Below are 16046 nucleotides of genomic sequence, written 5' to 3' on the forward strand. Positions count from 1 at the left end.
GCCTTATGTAGATAGGGCGTGCCCAGAAAATCTTCTCCATATGATGTTCCTAACCCTTCAATTTGTGGAGGTTTAAAATGGATGACAAATTAAAAAGAAACCCTTCACAAGGTTAGGTAGGATCATCCAATGGAGAAAATCTCTGGCTCACCCTATCTACATCACGGCCCAACAAATGAACCCAAAAATTGTGGGACCCACTGTTGTTGTTTTTTTTTTTTGGGGGGGGGGGGGGGGGGGGGGGGGCGGGCTGCACGGTCGTCCACCATATAAATCCTCTGTTCCTAACGAGATTTCATATGGCGTAAGCCCGTATACTCAACTCAACTAAGCCTTTGTCCCAAACTAGTTGGGGTCGGCTAATTAATCCTTTAGAAAATTTACATGAAGAAGGTGAAAGGATCTAGCTGATTCAAATTGGGTTCAAATTGGCTGTCTAATCCTGACATTAGTTGAGTTCGTTTACATGGATCATTTTCTTCCATTCTCTCCTATCCAAGGACCAAGGTCATGTTCTCTGTCATGTTCCTGGCCATCAAGTCTTACCTCACTGTTTCTACCCAAGTTGTTTTTGCCCCTACCTCTCTTTACTCTATCAACTTGGCATGAGTCACTCCTTCTATGAACTGAATGGCTAAGACAATATAATCCAATATTTTTCAAAAATACCGTACGGCCCACACCATAGGAAGATCCAAACCGTCCATTTTATGGGCCACAAAGTAAATAAGGTGTGCCAAAATCATTCCCATTGGATGATCCTACCCCTCCCATCTAAAGAGGAGCTGCATATTATAGAAACGTCTGTAGATCGGAGGGCTAGCTTCATCCTATAGAAATGAATTTTTTGGGCACAACCTATTTACGTTGTGGTCCATCAAATGGACGGTTTGGATCATGCTATGGTGTAATACAGTACTTGTTTAAAAAAAATACTGGGCCATACGAGCTTACACTATAAAATTTCGATAAATTCATCCTCTTTTCTTCCCCATCTTTTTTCTTTCTTTCTGATTTTGAAGGTTAGGGTTTGGTAGATTCCATTTCCACCCAAAGTTTTCTTCTAATGGCAGATGAAGCAAATCGAACGGTAATTGAAAATTTTTGTTCTTAGTTGCCTCGTTTCTTCTGTTATTTGACCTAAGTTTCTGAATGTTGGTTGAAATTTTATTTCTTTTTTTCTGTATTCCGTATTTGAAAATTACTAATCTGTCATCAAGCATATATAAATTTCTCAAGTTCTTTTACATTCCATATGATTCTTCTGAATTTCTTGTTTGTGAAATGCACAAAGCCACAAAATGTCAATTTCAGCCAAAAAAAATTGTTTAGGAAGATAAAACAATATGGATGAATTTATATATTCAGCTGTATGAATGTACATTCTAAATTGCTTTCAATGGATTGGCAGGTAATTTGTTAAAGTGATAGTGAAAACCCATGAATCAATTTTTGAATCAGCAAAGATGATGTTTTCTGATTGTCAAACTGGTCATTTTTTTTTTATAAAGAAAAATAAACTTGTATTCAGATTTTCGTTTAGTGGAAAACTGATTTCATCCATCTCACACTCAATATTTATAGAGTTTTTGTCACCTTCTTCATATCCTATTCAAACTCTTCTTCATATCCTACTCAAACTCCAATTTGTTTCCTACTATTATGGCTTCTAACCTAATATGATTTGGACTCCTAACATAGCTAGAATTTAGACCGACTGACTCGTAACTTAAGTGGGATTTATTCTCGAGTTTAGTTTTGGACACACAGGTGGGTGGTACTCATATAGATTAGAATCGTTGAAGGTAGAAAAATTTGGCATGTCATCAGGAAGATCGACCACGTAAACATTGTCATTGATTTTCCTAAGTTTCGTATAGGGTCTACATTTCTCGTTCTTCAATTTGTTATAGATACCCATAGGAAAACACTCCTTAAGGTCGACCATCATCATTTCACCCTTTTGAAACACCTTAAGTTGTGGTCGAAAGTAACTTTATTTGACAAAGGCTATGCTCTTATCCTGTCCAAAATGTCTGCTTAAACCACCACAATGCAAATCTTGGATAATTTTATCTCGCAACGAACATCTAGGAATGCACAATTGATTTTCCTTAAAAGGAAGGTCTTGCACATGGAATTTAGAAGGCATCCCTTTCTGGCATTTATCCTAAGCATCCTGAAAATCATCTGCAACATATAACTCCTTTGGGCACTCAAAACCTTGACTTAATTAGCCGTAGTGACTTACAAAGATGCTCTCCAGCTCAAGGCATTTGCTACCTTGTCTTGTTGGTCATACTTTTGCTTCAGTACAAAGGTGAATTCTTGCATAAAAGAGACTTGCGTAACTTGCATCCCATTGAAATTAGTTTGACTATTAATATATTTCAAAGCTTGATGATTAGTGTATAGAACAAAGTCCCTTTGAACAAGGTAGTGTCTCCAATGCTGCAATGCCCGAACCACTGCATACAACTTCATTTCGTAGGTTGACCACTTCTTGTGAGTTTCATTTAGCTTCTCACTAAAGAAGGCAATGGATCTACGTTCTTGTGAAAGGACACGTCCAATCCCAATGTACGATGCGCCACACACTGCCTCGAATAATTTTTCAAATTTTGATTGGGCTAGAACACGGGCACTAGACAACTTTTTCTGATCAGGATAAAACTTCTTTCAGCCTCTTTGACCCAACAAAAGTTTTTCTTCTTCATGCATTCAGTAATTGGTGCAACTATGCTGCTGAAATCCTCGACAAATCTCCGATACATGATAGCTAGTCCATGAAAACTTCGTACTATGCTAACTGTCTTTAGTGCCGGCCACTCTGTAATGGCTTCACCTTCTCTTCGTCCACTTGAATGCCAGACGAGCTAACAACATAGCCCAGGAAGCGTAGGTGGTCTGTCATAAAACGACACTTCTTCAGGTTTTCATATAGTTTGTTCTGTTGCAGAACAATGTGCTCTTCCACATGTAATCCCTCTTTGCTCTTGAAGGTGCTCTTCCATTCATCTCTAGGCCTAATACGAATCCAGTGATATCTGCTTCTCAATTATTGAGAATACCTTGATCCCTGCTGCATGTCTAGCATGTCATCTAGCCGAGGTATGGGAAATCGACACTTCACTGTGATTTTGTTGATGACCCTGTTGTTGATGCACATGCACCAACTACCATCCTTCTTTGGAGTTAACAAGGCAGACCACGCAAGGGCTCATACTTTCCCAAATCAGCCCCTTCTTGATCAATTCTTCAACCATGCCTTGCAGAACTTCGTACTCTTTCGGGCTCATTCTGTAATACAGTAAGTTGGGCAAACTAGCCCCTAGGACTAGATCTATATGGTTTTGGATGTCCCTCATAGGGGGCAATCCATCAGGAAGAATCTCTGGCATGATCTCCCCAAATTCTTTCATCAAACGCTTCAACTTATCTGGCACTTGTGTAGTCTCGCTATCTTTCCCCTTTATAATATGGGCGTACACCTCCAGTTTCTTTTGATCCTTGCTTAAACTCACAAGTGATTAGGAATGACCATACCTCCACTTTAGTAGCTTTTGGTCAGTTCTCCCTTCTCATAGGAGCTAGGATACTCTTTTGGCTATTCTCGAAGAAGGTGAATGTATTGTCTCAACACCCGTGGACAACATCGATGTCATACTCCCATGGTCATCCCAATAGCATGTGATAGGCATCCATGTCAAGCACGTCGCACTAAACTTCATCTTGACAATATTTTCCATGGAAGAAGGTATTCGACACCGTTCAATGACTTTAACATCCTTGACCCTTTGAATCCAACCAATTCGGTAAGGGACTGGGTACTTCTTTGTCTTTAACTACAACTGATCCATTGTGGTCTTCTTTTCGATGTTCTCACAGCTGCCACAATCTATGATTATATCACAATCCTTGTGATTGACAGTGCATTGGGTTTTGAAGACATTGTGTCGTTGTGGATCTTCCTCTTGTTTCAGTGTATACAACAGTTTTTGAACAATGAAGAATGCTTCATCTCGTAGAAAATCGCCATGATCTTCATATGTCACCTCGTCATCTTTGGCCTGTGAAAAGGGGTGATTTTATAGAAAAGGGGGAAAAGGTTAATATTATTGTGGTGTAAAGTTAAGCTGGAAGGGACTTCTTGGGTTGTTTCAAGATTTAGCTAGGGTGGTTAATTATTGGGATGGGAAAAGAAAATCAAGAATGAGGATTCGGTTGATGGGTTGGTCGATTAAGGTAGTTAGAAATTTGGGGAGATTTTCAGTTAAGTTTTTGAGAAGATTCTGGGCGGCAAGAATGAAGAAAAGAACGCGGTTGATATCAGCTGTAACAAAGTGGGTTTGAAAGGTTTGAATCAGCTGAACTTCAAGGGTGAAGTGCGGCTGAACTGAGGGGGTTGTTATTCGCAGACCTTATTCTCGGTTAGGACTTAGAATGGAGTGTTCTCGGCTAAGGTTTCTGCAACCAAAACAGAGAGGAAGGTTGAAGCCGATGAAAAACCAGCAAGGAACACTTGCTGTATCCTCCTCAATACAGCAAAGAACAATTGCTGTATCCTCCTCATGCCCAGTATTTATAGAGTTTTTCTCCCCTTCTTCATATCCTATTGAAACTCTTCTTCCTATCCTACTCAAACTCCAGTTTGTTTCATACTATTATGACTTCTAACCTAATATGATTAGGACTCCTAACTTAGCTATTAGGACTGAGTACTGACTGACTACTAACTTAAGTGGGATTATCCTACATATTTTTCTTATTAATGATTTATGGCATTCTATGATCCTCTCTAGATTTAATTTATGCTACATATGAATGTCAGACCACTGTAACCATCATTTGAAATTTGAAAATATCTTCTCTTCTAGAAAATGTCCCTCCTTTATTGCCTTGTTACTTCTTAACCTCCGTATCCTTTGAATTCTCAACTCTTTAGTATGTAATTCAACTGCTTAAAAGCCTCTATATATTGATGTTTACGTGATTTTCTGGTAGGAGTTCATACAGTTCCTTTTTTCTGGAAATGCAGGCATTTCTTGAGCTTCAGAGTCGCATGATAGAAACCACTGGAAAATTGAAACAGGTTTGTACCTTATGCATATCACTATGTAGGGGTAATCTGTGATGATTTTGTTTCCAATTCATGGCAAGCTTTTCGTAGTTCTTTTTATATGAAAGTAAAACTTGTTCTTTGGAGAAAATGTATATCTGAACCTTGTGTTATTTTCATCTTTTCTGTCCGAGAATGATGGATTTGAATAATAGTATAATAGCTACTGATTGAGATATTAAATAACCGCAAGTGCACGGATCGTGTAAATACGGGTCGAACTCAGGGAAGAGAAATCTAGTTGTCAATCCTATTCTTGTACCGATTAGAATACTAGCTATGATATAATGTTGCCTGGAATGAACTCAGGATTTCCATGGACTTAGACCTCGGAGCCAACACTATATATAAGCGTATATTCTATTCAATCTAAGAATCAAATTCAACTAAGATCTTTTTGATTTAAAATCCTAATTTAGGCAAAGTGTACCAAATTTTAATGATCTCTATTAACTACTTATCTAATTTAATTAGAAAATTAAATTCTAAGGGCTTAAGTAAATTGAAAAATTGCAAAAGTAATTTGGAATAGTGTAAAAATCTTAATTCAATATAAAAGATTACTTAGGGTTAGAATCCACCATAGGCTTGGATTAGATTGATTAATTAAAATAATTTTTGTGTATTGAATTGTATATTTGATAATTAGTCTATGGGAAATAAGATCAATGGATGTCATTGCCCATGAGTAATTTATCAAAGACACACTCCAATTTTAAAGGCTATATAAATATTTATAATGTTCATAGCAATCACTCATACGAAAGAGGAAAGCCAATGGCATGAATGATTGGTATGCAACAATTATAAACCATTAATTTCATACCATTAAATTTAATTAAAAACCTTTCTCCTTCCCCATGGTTTCATCTAAACCCTAAGTATATAGGATTTAGTTACTCATGAAGAAAGTCAAAGAAATAAAAATAAAAAGTAGAAAGAAGAGAATTGTCATTAAGAACTTGAGAAGGAAAAAGAGAACAAAAAGAACTCTTCTTTAATTGAAATTGAAAGCAAAAATACATCAAATTGTAATTTAAAATAAAGAGCAAAATAAGGAAGACTTATTCTTTTTCTCCTTCAATGGTTGAATCATTGTCCTCCTTCAAGCCTTGATCGGATTCCTCTCGTCGATACGAGTCCAACGGATCCGACCACGCGCGAATCGGAGCTAAAACGAAGAAGTTATGGTCCGTTGAAGTTTTAGAAAAAAATAAAAAAACTGCTGAAGACGCAACGAGACGAGACGAGACTAAAAATTCAAGAAGATGGGAGAGAGTTCAAGAGAGATTGATATATAGATTTTGGGTGAGAAAGGTTGCTAAATTAAGGGATTGAAAAAGATGTAAGGTGGAGATTAAAAAACTAATCTTAGGAAACAAATGAAAGGACAAGATTAAGGCTTGAATGGGCTTTCTATATCGCTTCTAAAAAAACACATGAGTTACTTTTCTTTTTCTTTTTTTCTTTCCAAAGGTTTGTCTAAAACCTTCTAATTATTTTATCAAGCAACTTTCTAAATGGTAGAAAAATAATGGAAAGTTTCCAAGTTGAGGAATATGTGCATGAAAGGACCAAATTGTCCCTATCTTTCGAATGAATTGCAACCATGCCATATACTTTCGCAAATGGCAAATTTACCCTTCCTTTGTAATGCACATAAACAACTAATAATTTCGTTCTCCTCTTTTAATCATTTCAATCTCAACCATTGGAATTAAGATCCTTTCTCTTCTCTTGTTTTTCATCATCCATCCTTGAAATTTCATCTTTCAAAGCAAAGTAAGGGGGTGTGGCATTATCAATTTAATCCTACTAAAGCATCATTGCAATTCGGCCAACTAAGACATCTTGGAACTTTGGATTCTCATGGCAATTGGTCATTTCTTCACTATTTTCATATATTAAACTCAATTTCCTTCATAATTCCAATAAAAATCCTGAAACAACAAAAATAACAAAAATACCTTAGTAGCACCGCTTAAAACATAAAATATGCATGCATCCTACCACTACCATTCACAAATAAATGTGTTCATCAAATTCCCCCATACTTGAGCTTTGCTTGTCCTCAAGCAAACAAGAAAAAATAACAAAATCGAAACAATAAAAATAAAATCCTAACTCATTTTCGTAGGAATCACGATTGCACTTAGCATGTGCAACAAGCCTTTAAACCCCTAGGTTACCCTAGTGGACGAGTTGTGTCTCGTGAGTGTTTGCAGTGAATATACACACAAAATTTCAAAAATTTAACTTTCTAAAAATAAAACTTTCTTTTACAAATCCAAAATATAGAATAAAGCCAAAAATTTCTAATCATTTTTCTTTGATAAATTACTCAAAATAGAAGAACAAGAATACCCCCATACTTGAACCTTGCATCCTATTCCAAGTTGGAAAAATTAGAAAAATATTTAAAGTAAGGAATCCTCTTTTGAATTTGTCTTACTCTTCTCTCCCTTAAATTTGTTTCTAGTGTAATCATACCATAAAAAAAATTTGATTCTGAAACTTCGTAGAAAATTTGCAAATTTATATGGTCCACCACACTTTCCACCATACTTTCTAAGAATAGAACTCACTTTTTTGTAATCCTCTACTGTTTTTGGCGTGAATGACATGCAGGGCATGCACCAGACACCCAGGCTACTAAGCAGTGTCCGACTAATCTTTGATTCGCATATGTCATAGACATTGATGCATATGAGTTCAAGCTTTACCTTTGATTATGTGCAATGCTTTAATTTATTAAGCTTTCTAATTGACCCATGTATGGAGTTTTCAGTCAGTTGCTCTCAAGCCAGTTGGCTTTAAGGAACTAGGCATAAAAACCCTTCAGACTTAATAGCTCAAGTCAAAAAGGCTACAAATCAAAACTATAATCAAGAAGCAAACATTCTAAAAATCATTCTTTCTTTCTTTTGTTTCAACCTTTCTTTCCTTTTTTTTTGAATGGTAATGGAATTCATTAAAAGAAGACTGAGAAGGTCCCCCTTACAGTACAAAGACACACATACAAGCCACAAAAGACAGTTACAACCCCGCAATATTCAATTAGGGCGAAAGAAAATCAAAAAGCTCTAAAACCTGCTTCGAAACTCCGTCTTTTGCCAACTTATCTGCCATAGCGTTAGCCGATCTTCTCACATGCTGGTAAAATACCGAAAGCCCTTCTGATAGATCTTTTATCTCATCAAAGAAATGAAGAAATCTCCACGGACTCAAAAGGCCTCTAAGCCATCTTATAACATTAAGCGAGTCACCCTCTACAATGCAACTGCCCAATCTATCCCTTTCCATACTCAGAATGCCTTGGTGAACTGCTCTTACCTCTGCTTCACTCGAATCTGCTGTTCCGATTGGACCAGAGAAAGCCTTAATAACCTCACCTGTACAGTCTCTCAAGACGCCACCGATCCCAGCAGGGCCAGGATTACCCAAGCTGGAGCCATCGAAATTTAATTTTACTAGCCCCACAGGGGGAGAGCACCAGACCTGTGAAGTTACATTAATATTCTCCTTACTATTACATACTACTCCCCATCCCTCCCACAGATCAAGGCCGAAACAAATTGGAAAAGCGGAATAGCCCGAGCCCAAGAGATAGTTAGTGCAATGACCTTGATGAATAAAAAATACGAAGATTTAGCTTTACCTTCGAATACTCTATTATTCCTTTCAATCCACAGCACCCATAATAAGGCCATCAATGAAAGCCACCATAAAGTCTTTCCTTTTTTCCCCCATGGATTACATGGCCATCCTGCAAATAATTCTTTAAGAGAGGATGGAAAAACCCAATTCATTCCAAACCTTTCCAAAATCCTTCCCCATACCTCACGAGCTACTTTGTAGTGGATGAAGATGTGATCTACCGACTCCCCTGATTCGATACACAGAGCACAATGGTCGATAATCAACATATTCCTCTTCTCAGAAAGTCCACCGTTTGGATCTTGTTGCCTAACGCTGACCAGCCAAAGAAACAAACTCTTGGAGGAGCCTTTATTTTCCACACCCTTGCTGCCAATGGATTCTCCTCGTAAGACATCAAACTATTATAGAAAGACTTGACTGAAAAGCATCCAGACGAGTTGAAAACCCAGAGCCGTCTATCCACCCCTGATAAGCTGATGTAATTCTGATCAAGGACCTGAAAGAAATTGAGCACCGAAGGCAATTCTCTATCAAAAAAATTTCTCTTAAAAAGCGGTTTCCATATAACTTTACCTGCTATTCTCTCATAACAATCTTTCACTAATGCTGACTTATCATCAGCAACTAAAAATAGGTCAGGGAATAACACTTTTAAGGGCGAGCTAGAGCACCACCGCATGGACCAAAAGGAGATCCTGTCGCCAGAGTACACTCTGTATCGAACACCTCGATCAAAGTTGGAGTTTAGACAGAGAAAATCCCTCCAAATTGTCACCCCAGGTCTGCACAAGCTATTCAAAGAAACCTAGTTACCTGGAGCAACACCATATTTTCCTGATATTACTTTAGCCCATAGTCTCTCTTTTTCCTCTCCAAACCTCCACAGCCATTTTCCCATTAAGGCTTGATTAACCTGCTTTATCCTTCTAATACCGAGGCCTCCTCCTTGGACTGGCTTGCAGATATTTTCCCAACTAACTAAAGCCAAAGACCTCTTCTCCGATCCCCCCCACAGGAATCTTCTCTGAATCTGTTCAATACGCTTAACAACATTCACGGGGCATTTAAATAACGATAACTGATAAATGGGAATATTGGCCAAAACTGCCTTAATCAAGGTTAATCTTCCTCCTTTAGAGAGCAAATTCCTCTTCCAAGTATCTAGTCTTCTTTCGATTCTTTCCACAATGGGATCCCATGCACCTTTGTGAGGTCGACCCATCCCCAAAGGCAATCCCAAGTAAGATGAAGGCAGACTATCCAATGAACAACCCATGATATTGGCTAGACTAGATGCGTCTGCCTCATCGATATTCACAGCATACAATCTTGATTTAGAGAAGTTGGATCTGAGCCCTGTTACTAATTCATAACAACGGAGAATCGCCTTAAGGTTGAGAGTCTTTGAAGCTTGTGGGGAGCTAAAGAGTAAAGTATCATCCGCAAATTGTAAATGCGATACCTCAATCCCATTCTGGTTGCATTTAACCCCTGAGACCAGACCCTCCGATCTTCCTTTCAACAACAACACGCTCAAGGCTTCAGCTACAATTACAAATAGAAAGGGAGAGAGAGGATCCCCTTGGCGCAAGCCTCGGGAAGATTTGAAAAAACCTTTAGAAGAGCCATTAATAAGAATGGAAAAACAGGCTGAAGATAAACTGCTTCTAATCCACCCCCGCCACTTCACACCGAAACCCATCCTTTCGAAAAAATAATCTAAACATTGCCAATCCACTCTGTCATACGCTTTTTCCATGTCCAACTTACAAATAACCCCTTGCTCACCTGATTTTGCCATCCAATCCACCATTTCATTTGCCACCCGCGAGCAATCCAAAATTTGTCTCTGGCTAACAAAGGCACACTGATTCTCAGAGATGATACAGGGGAGGACTATCTTTATTCGGTCCGCCAATACTTTTGACAACACCTTATAAAGGCAACCGACCAGACTAATAGGCCTGAAGTCAGAGACTTTCACCCTTCCTTTAACTTTTGGCACGAGAGCAATAAAGGTGGCGCCAGTTCCTTTGTCCAACTCCATGCCAGCATAAAATTCTTGAAAGAATGACATTATATCTCCCTTCACATACTCCCAACAAACCTGGAAGAAGGAGAGACAGAAACCATCTGGCCCCGGAGCTTTGTCACGAGTCATCGAGAAGACCCCTTTCTCCACCTCCTCCTCCGAAAATGGCCTTTCCGACTCCGAGTTATAATTAGCAGTTATAATTAGCATCAAGAGATTTAAAAACCACCTCGTCCAGCCTCGGCCTGACTATTTTTTCCGCTGAATATAACGATCTGTAGTAGTCCACAATTTCCTTGGTAATCGCCTCTTTGTTAAAAGATAAGGATCCCTTAACCTCCAATGCCTCGATTCTAATATTCCGCCTCCTTGCACTGGCCATATTATGAAAGTAAGCTGTGTTTTTATCTCCTTCTTTTAACCAATTTACTCTGGACTTCTGCCGCCACGATATTTCTTCCTGTAGGAGAAGGTCTTTGTGTTCCTCCTTGACTTTTCCCAATTCATTCAAATCGTCCTCTGAAGCTAACCTTTCCTCATCAGCCAAAGAAATGACCCTGATTCGATTTTGTAACCATAATTTTCTCTCATGGATTGCCTCTAATCTGAGGGAATTCCACTCTTTGAGCCTTTTTTTTACACATCTGAGTTTCTCCCCTATAATAAAATCAGCCACCCCTTCAACCTTGTATGATGCCCACCACCCCCCTTCATCTCGTCCAATTTTGGGATTTCTAACCACGCTAAATCGAATCTGAACGGGAAGGGCCCCCATGAATCCAATCTTGGATCCAACAAAAGCGGGCAATGATCAGAAACTGAATGAACGAGCGCCTTCTGACACACTTCCGGGAACATAGAAATCCAAACAGGGCAAAACAAAAAACGATCTAATCGACTCTTTCTGGAATTTCTGGACTTAGAGAATTTAGCCCCCTTTAGCAGAATATCAATCAATTCATTCTCAGCAATGAAATCTGAGAAATCAATCATATTCTGAGAAGTTCTGCGACACCCCAGCCTTTCTTCAACCCTTCTGATATCATTAAAATCTCCCCCCAAACACCAAGGATTTACCCATTTACTTCTAATCATAGTAAGTTCCTCCCACAGCTGGCACTTCACCCTCCTGTCTGTAGGACCATAAATTCCTGAGAAAGTAACCACATCCGCGTCTCCCACCTTTCTGAGGACTATTGAAACGGAATACTGGCCTACCCAAGAATCTTGGATCTCCCATTTTGATTGATCCCACATGACTAATATACCTCCTGCAGCTCCAACAGCATCCAGATATAACCAATCCCAATTCGCATTGCCGCCTAAACTCATGACTAGAGCTCTGTTGACGACCCCCATCTTTGTTTCTTGGATACAAACTAAAACCGGCTTATTAATTTTTACTATTTCTTTAACCTGAGCCTTTTTTTCTAAAGACCCCAAACCATTTACATTCCATGATATTATCTTCATGAAAAACCAGACAACCGCGGTGCACTTCCCCTAGGGCAATTTCTTCTATTACCCCTCACATTACGAACAACTTGCTTTCTGGCGGTAGAGGTACCATAATTCACATCCGATTTTAGTTTTGTTAGCTCCCGTAACAACTTCCCGACGCCGTCAACACTTGAAGGATCTGAAAAATTCCGATGATCCATTTCTCTTATCTCCGCAACTCTGAACATAGACCTCAGCTGATCTTCTGGCCCTGAGTATGTCAAACCTAAGACTCTGCTTGTGGAAATGATATGATTCACAAAAATCTCCAATATTTCAGATTTAGGGTCGACCCAGGAAATGGGTCTAAGATTTTCCTCCACTCTTATAACTAAAGCTTGGTTGTCCCTCTCTGAAGCTTCTTGGGAAGGAGACCCACCACCGCTATAAGCTGCCTCATCCAGATTCTCCCACCTAACGATCTGAGAAATACCATCCATCGTTTAGCTAGAACAAAGGGAGTTTAGGCCTTTCTCTGATGAGTCCACCCATAGATGACTAGGGCATACTTCCTTTCCTGAGTCAAAACCCCTTTGTGCCTCCCCGAAGATTTGAATCGAATCCCTTGAAACAGGAGAAAGATTGCCCAGATCTGTGGATTCCAAATCATTTTGATCCTGGAACCCCCCCTTTAATGGAACGTGTCCCTCTTGATCACCTCCGAAACTAGGCCCATCGTGGGAAGATTCAGAAAATTCGTCGGAAAGATTGATCGCTAGACGAGAGTTTCTATCAGAGGCCTTATCGCCGAGAAAAATAATACGAGAGTCTGGAATCTTGAGATGCTCAACAGACACCAACAACTGTATCAATGGTGAAGATGGGCTACGCTCACCTACTTTGAAAAAACCGTGATGGGCTTCATCCCTTTTCGTTGGCCAAGCCACTTTAAAAGGAGAAAGCCCGTTAATAACCTTTTCATATCGGCCCACTGCATTGGGCGGGCTACAAGGGGCCCACGAATCCAGAATACACGTATCCGACGGAGGGGGACTTTGTAAACGAATCAACGGAGATGCAATGTCATGGGGAATTGAAATTTGAAAAGCTGATTTCCGCCGGATGGGAGAGCTTTCTCCACACGCCACGACACACGTCCACTGTAGTCCAGAAACTACGTGCATGTCGCCTGCCCCATCTTTCCATTTTCTCACGCTATCACTGTCTGCAGGATACACGAAGCTTGGTAGGTGAAAAGAAGGAGAAGCGCATGTTAGCCCGACAAACCCTTGTTTGCTACCGAGCGCCATCGTCTTCTCCGACTGCCCCATACCAGATTTACAGAGAGAACCCGACCATGGTTGCTGAAATAAGGCTGATGTTTCCTCTGATGGTCGAACATTGTGTACAGAAGGGCGCGTGACATTTCTTACCGCCAACACCCAATATACTGTTTCATCAATGCATACCGGAAGCTTGATAAAATCTGGAGCGGATGATGTTGTCATAAGAAGGATCAGCGCTTTCTCTTAGCCATCACCTTCATCACAAGAACCATCTGTTGCTAACACTCTTCCGATTCAACATCCTATTTTTCTGAAGTTTTCAACAACCCATGCATGGGGAGGGAGACCTTCAATCGACCACCACGAAGAAGAGAAAGTCCCTGAGAATTTATCCTTCCATTCACATAACTCTTCAAAAGGGTTATCCTCAGCAACAGACCATCGTAGCCTGTAGTCAATGTACGAAGCATCCGGAGATGAAGTTATAGCGAACTCCCCTTTGGCAATCTGCAAGATATCGAATTTTGCTGAAATCCCCGAAGATTTCTCGAGCCACCTCTTCAACTCCATAGGGTCTTTATCTGCTCCAGTTTTTGCTTTACCCCATATGGTTCTTTGGAGGCCAAATCTAGAGCCCAACTCTATGGATTCAGCCCATATTTCTTCAGGGCATATAGTAAGATTGGCTATCACTTCTGGAGCTACCGCGGCAGATTCTATCATCGGCTGACTCCCATCTTCCTCTACTGGGCTCCTTGCTACCTCCTCCTCAGGTCTTTTGTTCAAAATATTTCTGGGAATTTGCTTCTTTAGAGTTCTGAGTGAGCTTGATGGAAATTTTTTTTGGAATCTAGCTGGGATATTGAAATCAAAACCAGACCACATCTTCCTGCATCGGTAACATTCGGGTCTTCTTCTGAAATTTAAGAAATTGCACTTTGAGCACCTCCAGTCACCAAGGTTACTTTCTTTTCTTCTGACTATTACCCTTTGCAATCGCTCCTCTCTACGACTTCGTTTAATTTTCCAACTGACGTCTGAGCTTACCCCACCTTTGAAGTAGTGTTTTTTCCCCCGGCCACCGTTGTTACGATTTCCGATAGCGGGCTGGAAGGCAAATCGACTCTTCTCCAAACCATTTGAACCCATATTCTTTGTATACTCCTCCATTCGATCAGATTAGCCACACCGATCTTACCTGAGTCACAATGTGTAGACCACTCTCTCCTCACACATTTGAGGATGAGACGGAAGCAAAAGAAGAGAATGAAATGGGAAACGATTCAGAGAGTGATAATGAGTATGATGAACCAGAAGTATATACTGTAGGGGAGTCAGACTCGGATTCAGAGACTGATAATGAGTATGATGAACCAGAAGTATATACTGTAGGGGAGTCAGACTCGGAAACAGAGAGTACTACCACCAATACAGATGATGAAGAGGAAGAAGACGATGAAGGAGAAGAGGAAGGAACAAACAGAGAATCCGAGACAGCAGGAGCGACCGAAGAAGAAGAGACAGCAGAAATGAGAGGGGAGATAACGATCCCACCCAGGCGACCCCACACCAGAACGACTAGGATACGCCGGAGAAGACGCTCCACACCTGACACCCACGATTCAGAACCTTTTCTTTCAACCTTTCAAAACCCATCTGCTCCCCAGAGGATTAGTCCGGACAGAACCAGTAGAAGTCTGAGCCCCATGTTCTACTTAGCTTCGGCGTCGGACGACGAGCCCCACTCACCGGACTAGGTCATTCATCGGACTCTGGCCATATTTTGAACAATAAAAAATCATAACCTGTATCTCTGTGACATATATGCATCCCAATTAACCTTTCTTTCCTTTTTATCCATACCATATAAAAAGCAAGTTTCTATCTCTATTTCTTATTCAAATCCTTTTAAAAGAAAGATTCCAAAAGAAAACAAAACTAAGAAAGGAAAGTATTCTTTTTAATTTTTCAAATTCCAAAATTAAAATATCCACCAACTTTCTTTCTTAAAATAGGAAAACCACTTTCTTTTTAAGAATACCAAGTTCTTTCTAATTTGAAAAATTACCAAAAACAAAACAACAAGAAAATTTCTAACTTTAACTTATAGAAAAGACTAGAAAAGGAAAGTTTCTAAAAGCTACCCCCCATACTTGAATTATGCATTGTCCTCAATGCATGCAAAAATAGAAACGAAAATATGGTGACTAAAAATAGAAAGGAGGGTACGTACCGTATCTGTTTAGGCATGATTCGAATAGGAGGGTTCATGGAGATCCATGACGTCTTCCATATCCGGTTTTGACAACTCAATAAATGGCTTTAATCTTTGACCATTAACTTTAAAAATCTCACCATTGCTTGGATTTAGAACCTCGACCGCACCATGGGAGAAAACTTTGTTAACCACATATGGTCCATCCCAACGGGATCTTAACTTACCTGGAAAGATATGCAATCGTGAATTGTAAAGAAGCACTTTTTCGCCCTCTTGAAATGATTTTCTCAA

The 16046-nt window shown here is 39.7% G+C and overlaps 1 protein-coding gene across 1 annotated transcript in view; it reads left to right on the forward strand.

Moving 5' to 3' along the window:
• Positions 1 to 936: 936 nt before the first annotated feature.
• Positions 937 to 16046, forward strand: part of PFD1 (PREFOLDIN 1) — a 28355-nt gene continuing 13245 nt past the window's right edge. Inside the window, exons 1-2 of the mRNA XM_077366513.1 lie at positions 937 to 1090; positions 5039 to 5092. Of these exons, the coding sequence (XP_077222628.1) occupies positions 1067 to 1090; positions 5039 to 5092 (78 nt within the window). The 5' untranslated portion in view covers positions 937 to 1066. The remainder of the gene's footprint in view (positions 1091 to 5038; positions 5093 to 16046) is intronic.

This window comes from Tasmannia lanceolata, unplaced genomic scaffold (assembly GCF_043159265.1).
Source record: "Tasmannia lanceolata isolate RefF3 unplaced genomic scaffold, GAP_Taslan_0.1 ptg000023l, whole genome shotgun sequence".
In the NCBI taxonomy this organism is placed as follows: domain Eukaryota; kingdom Viridiplantae; phylum Streptophyta; class Magnoliopsida; order Canellales; family Winteraceae; genus Tasmannia; species Tasmannia lanceolata.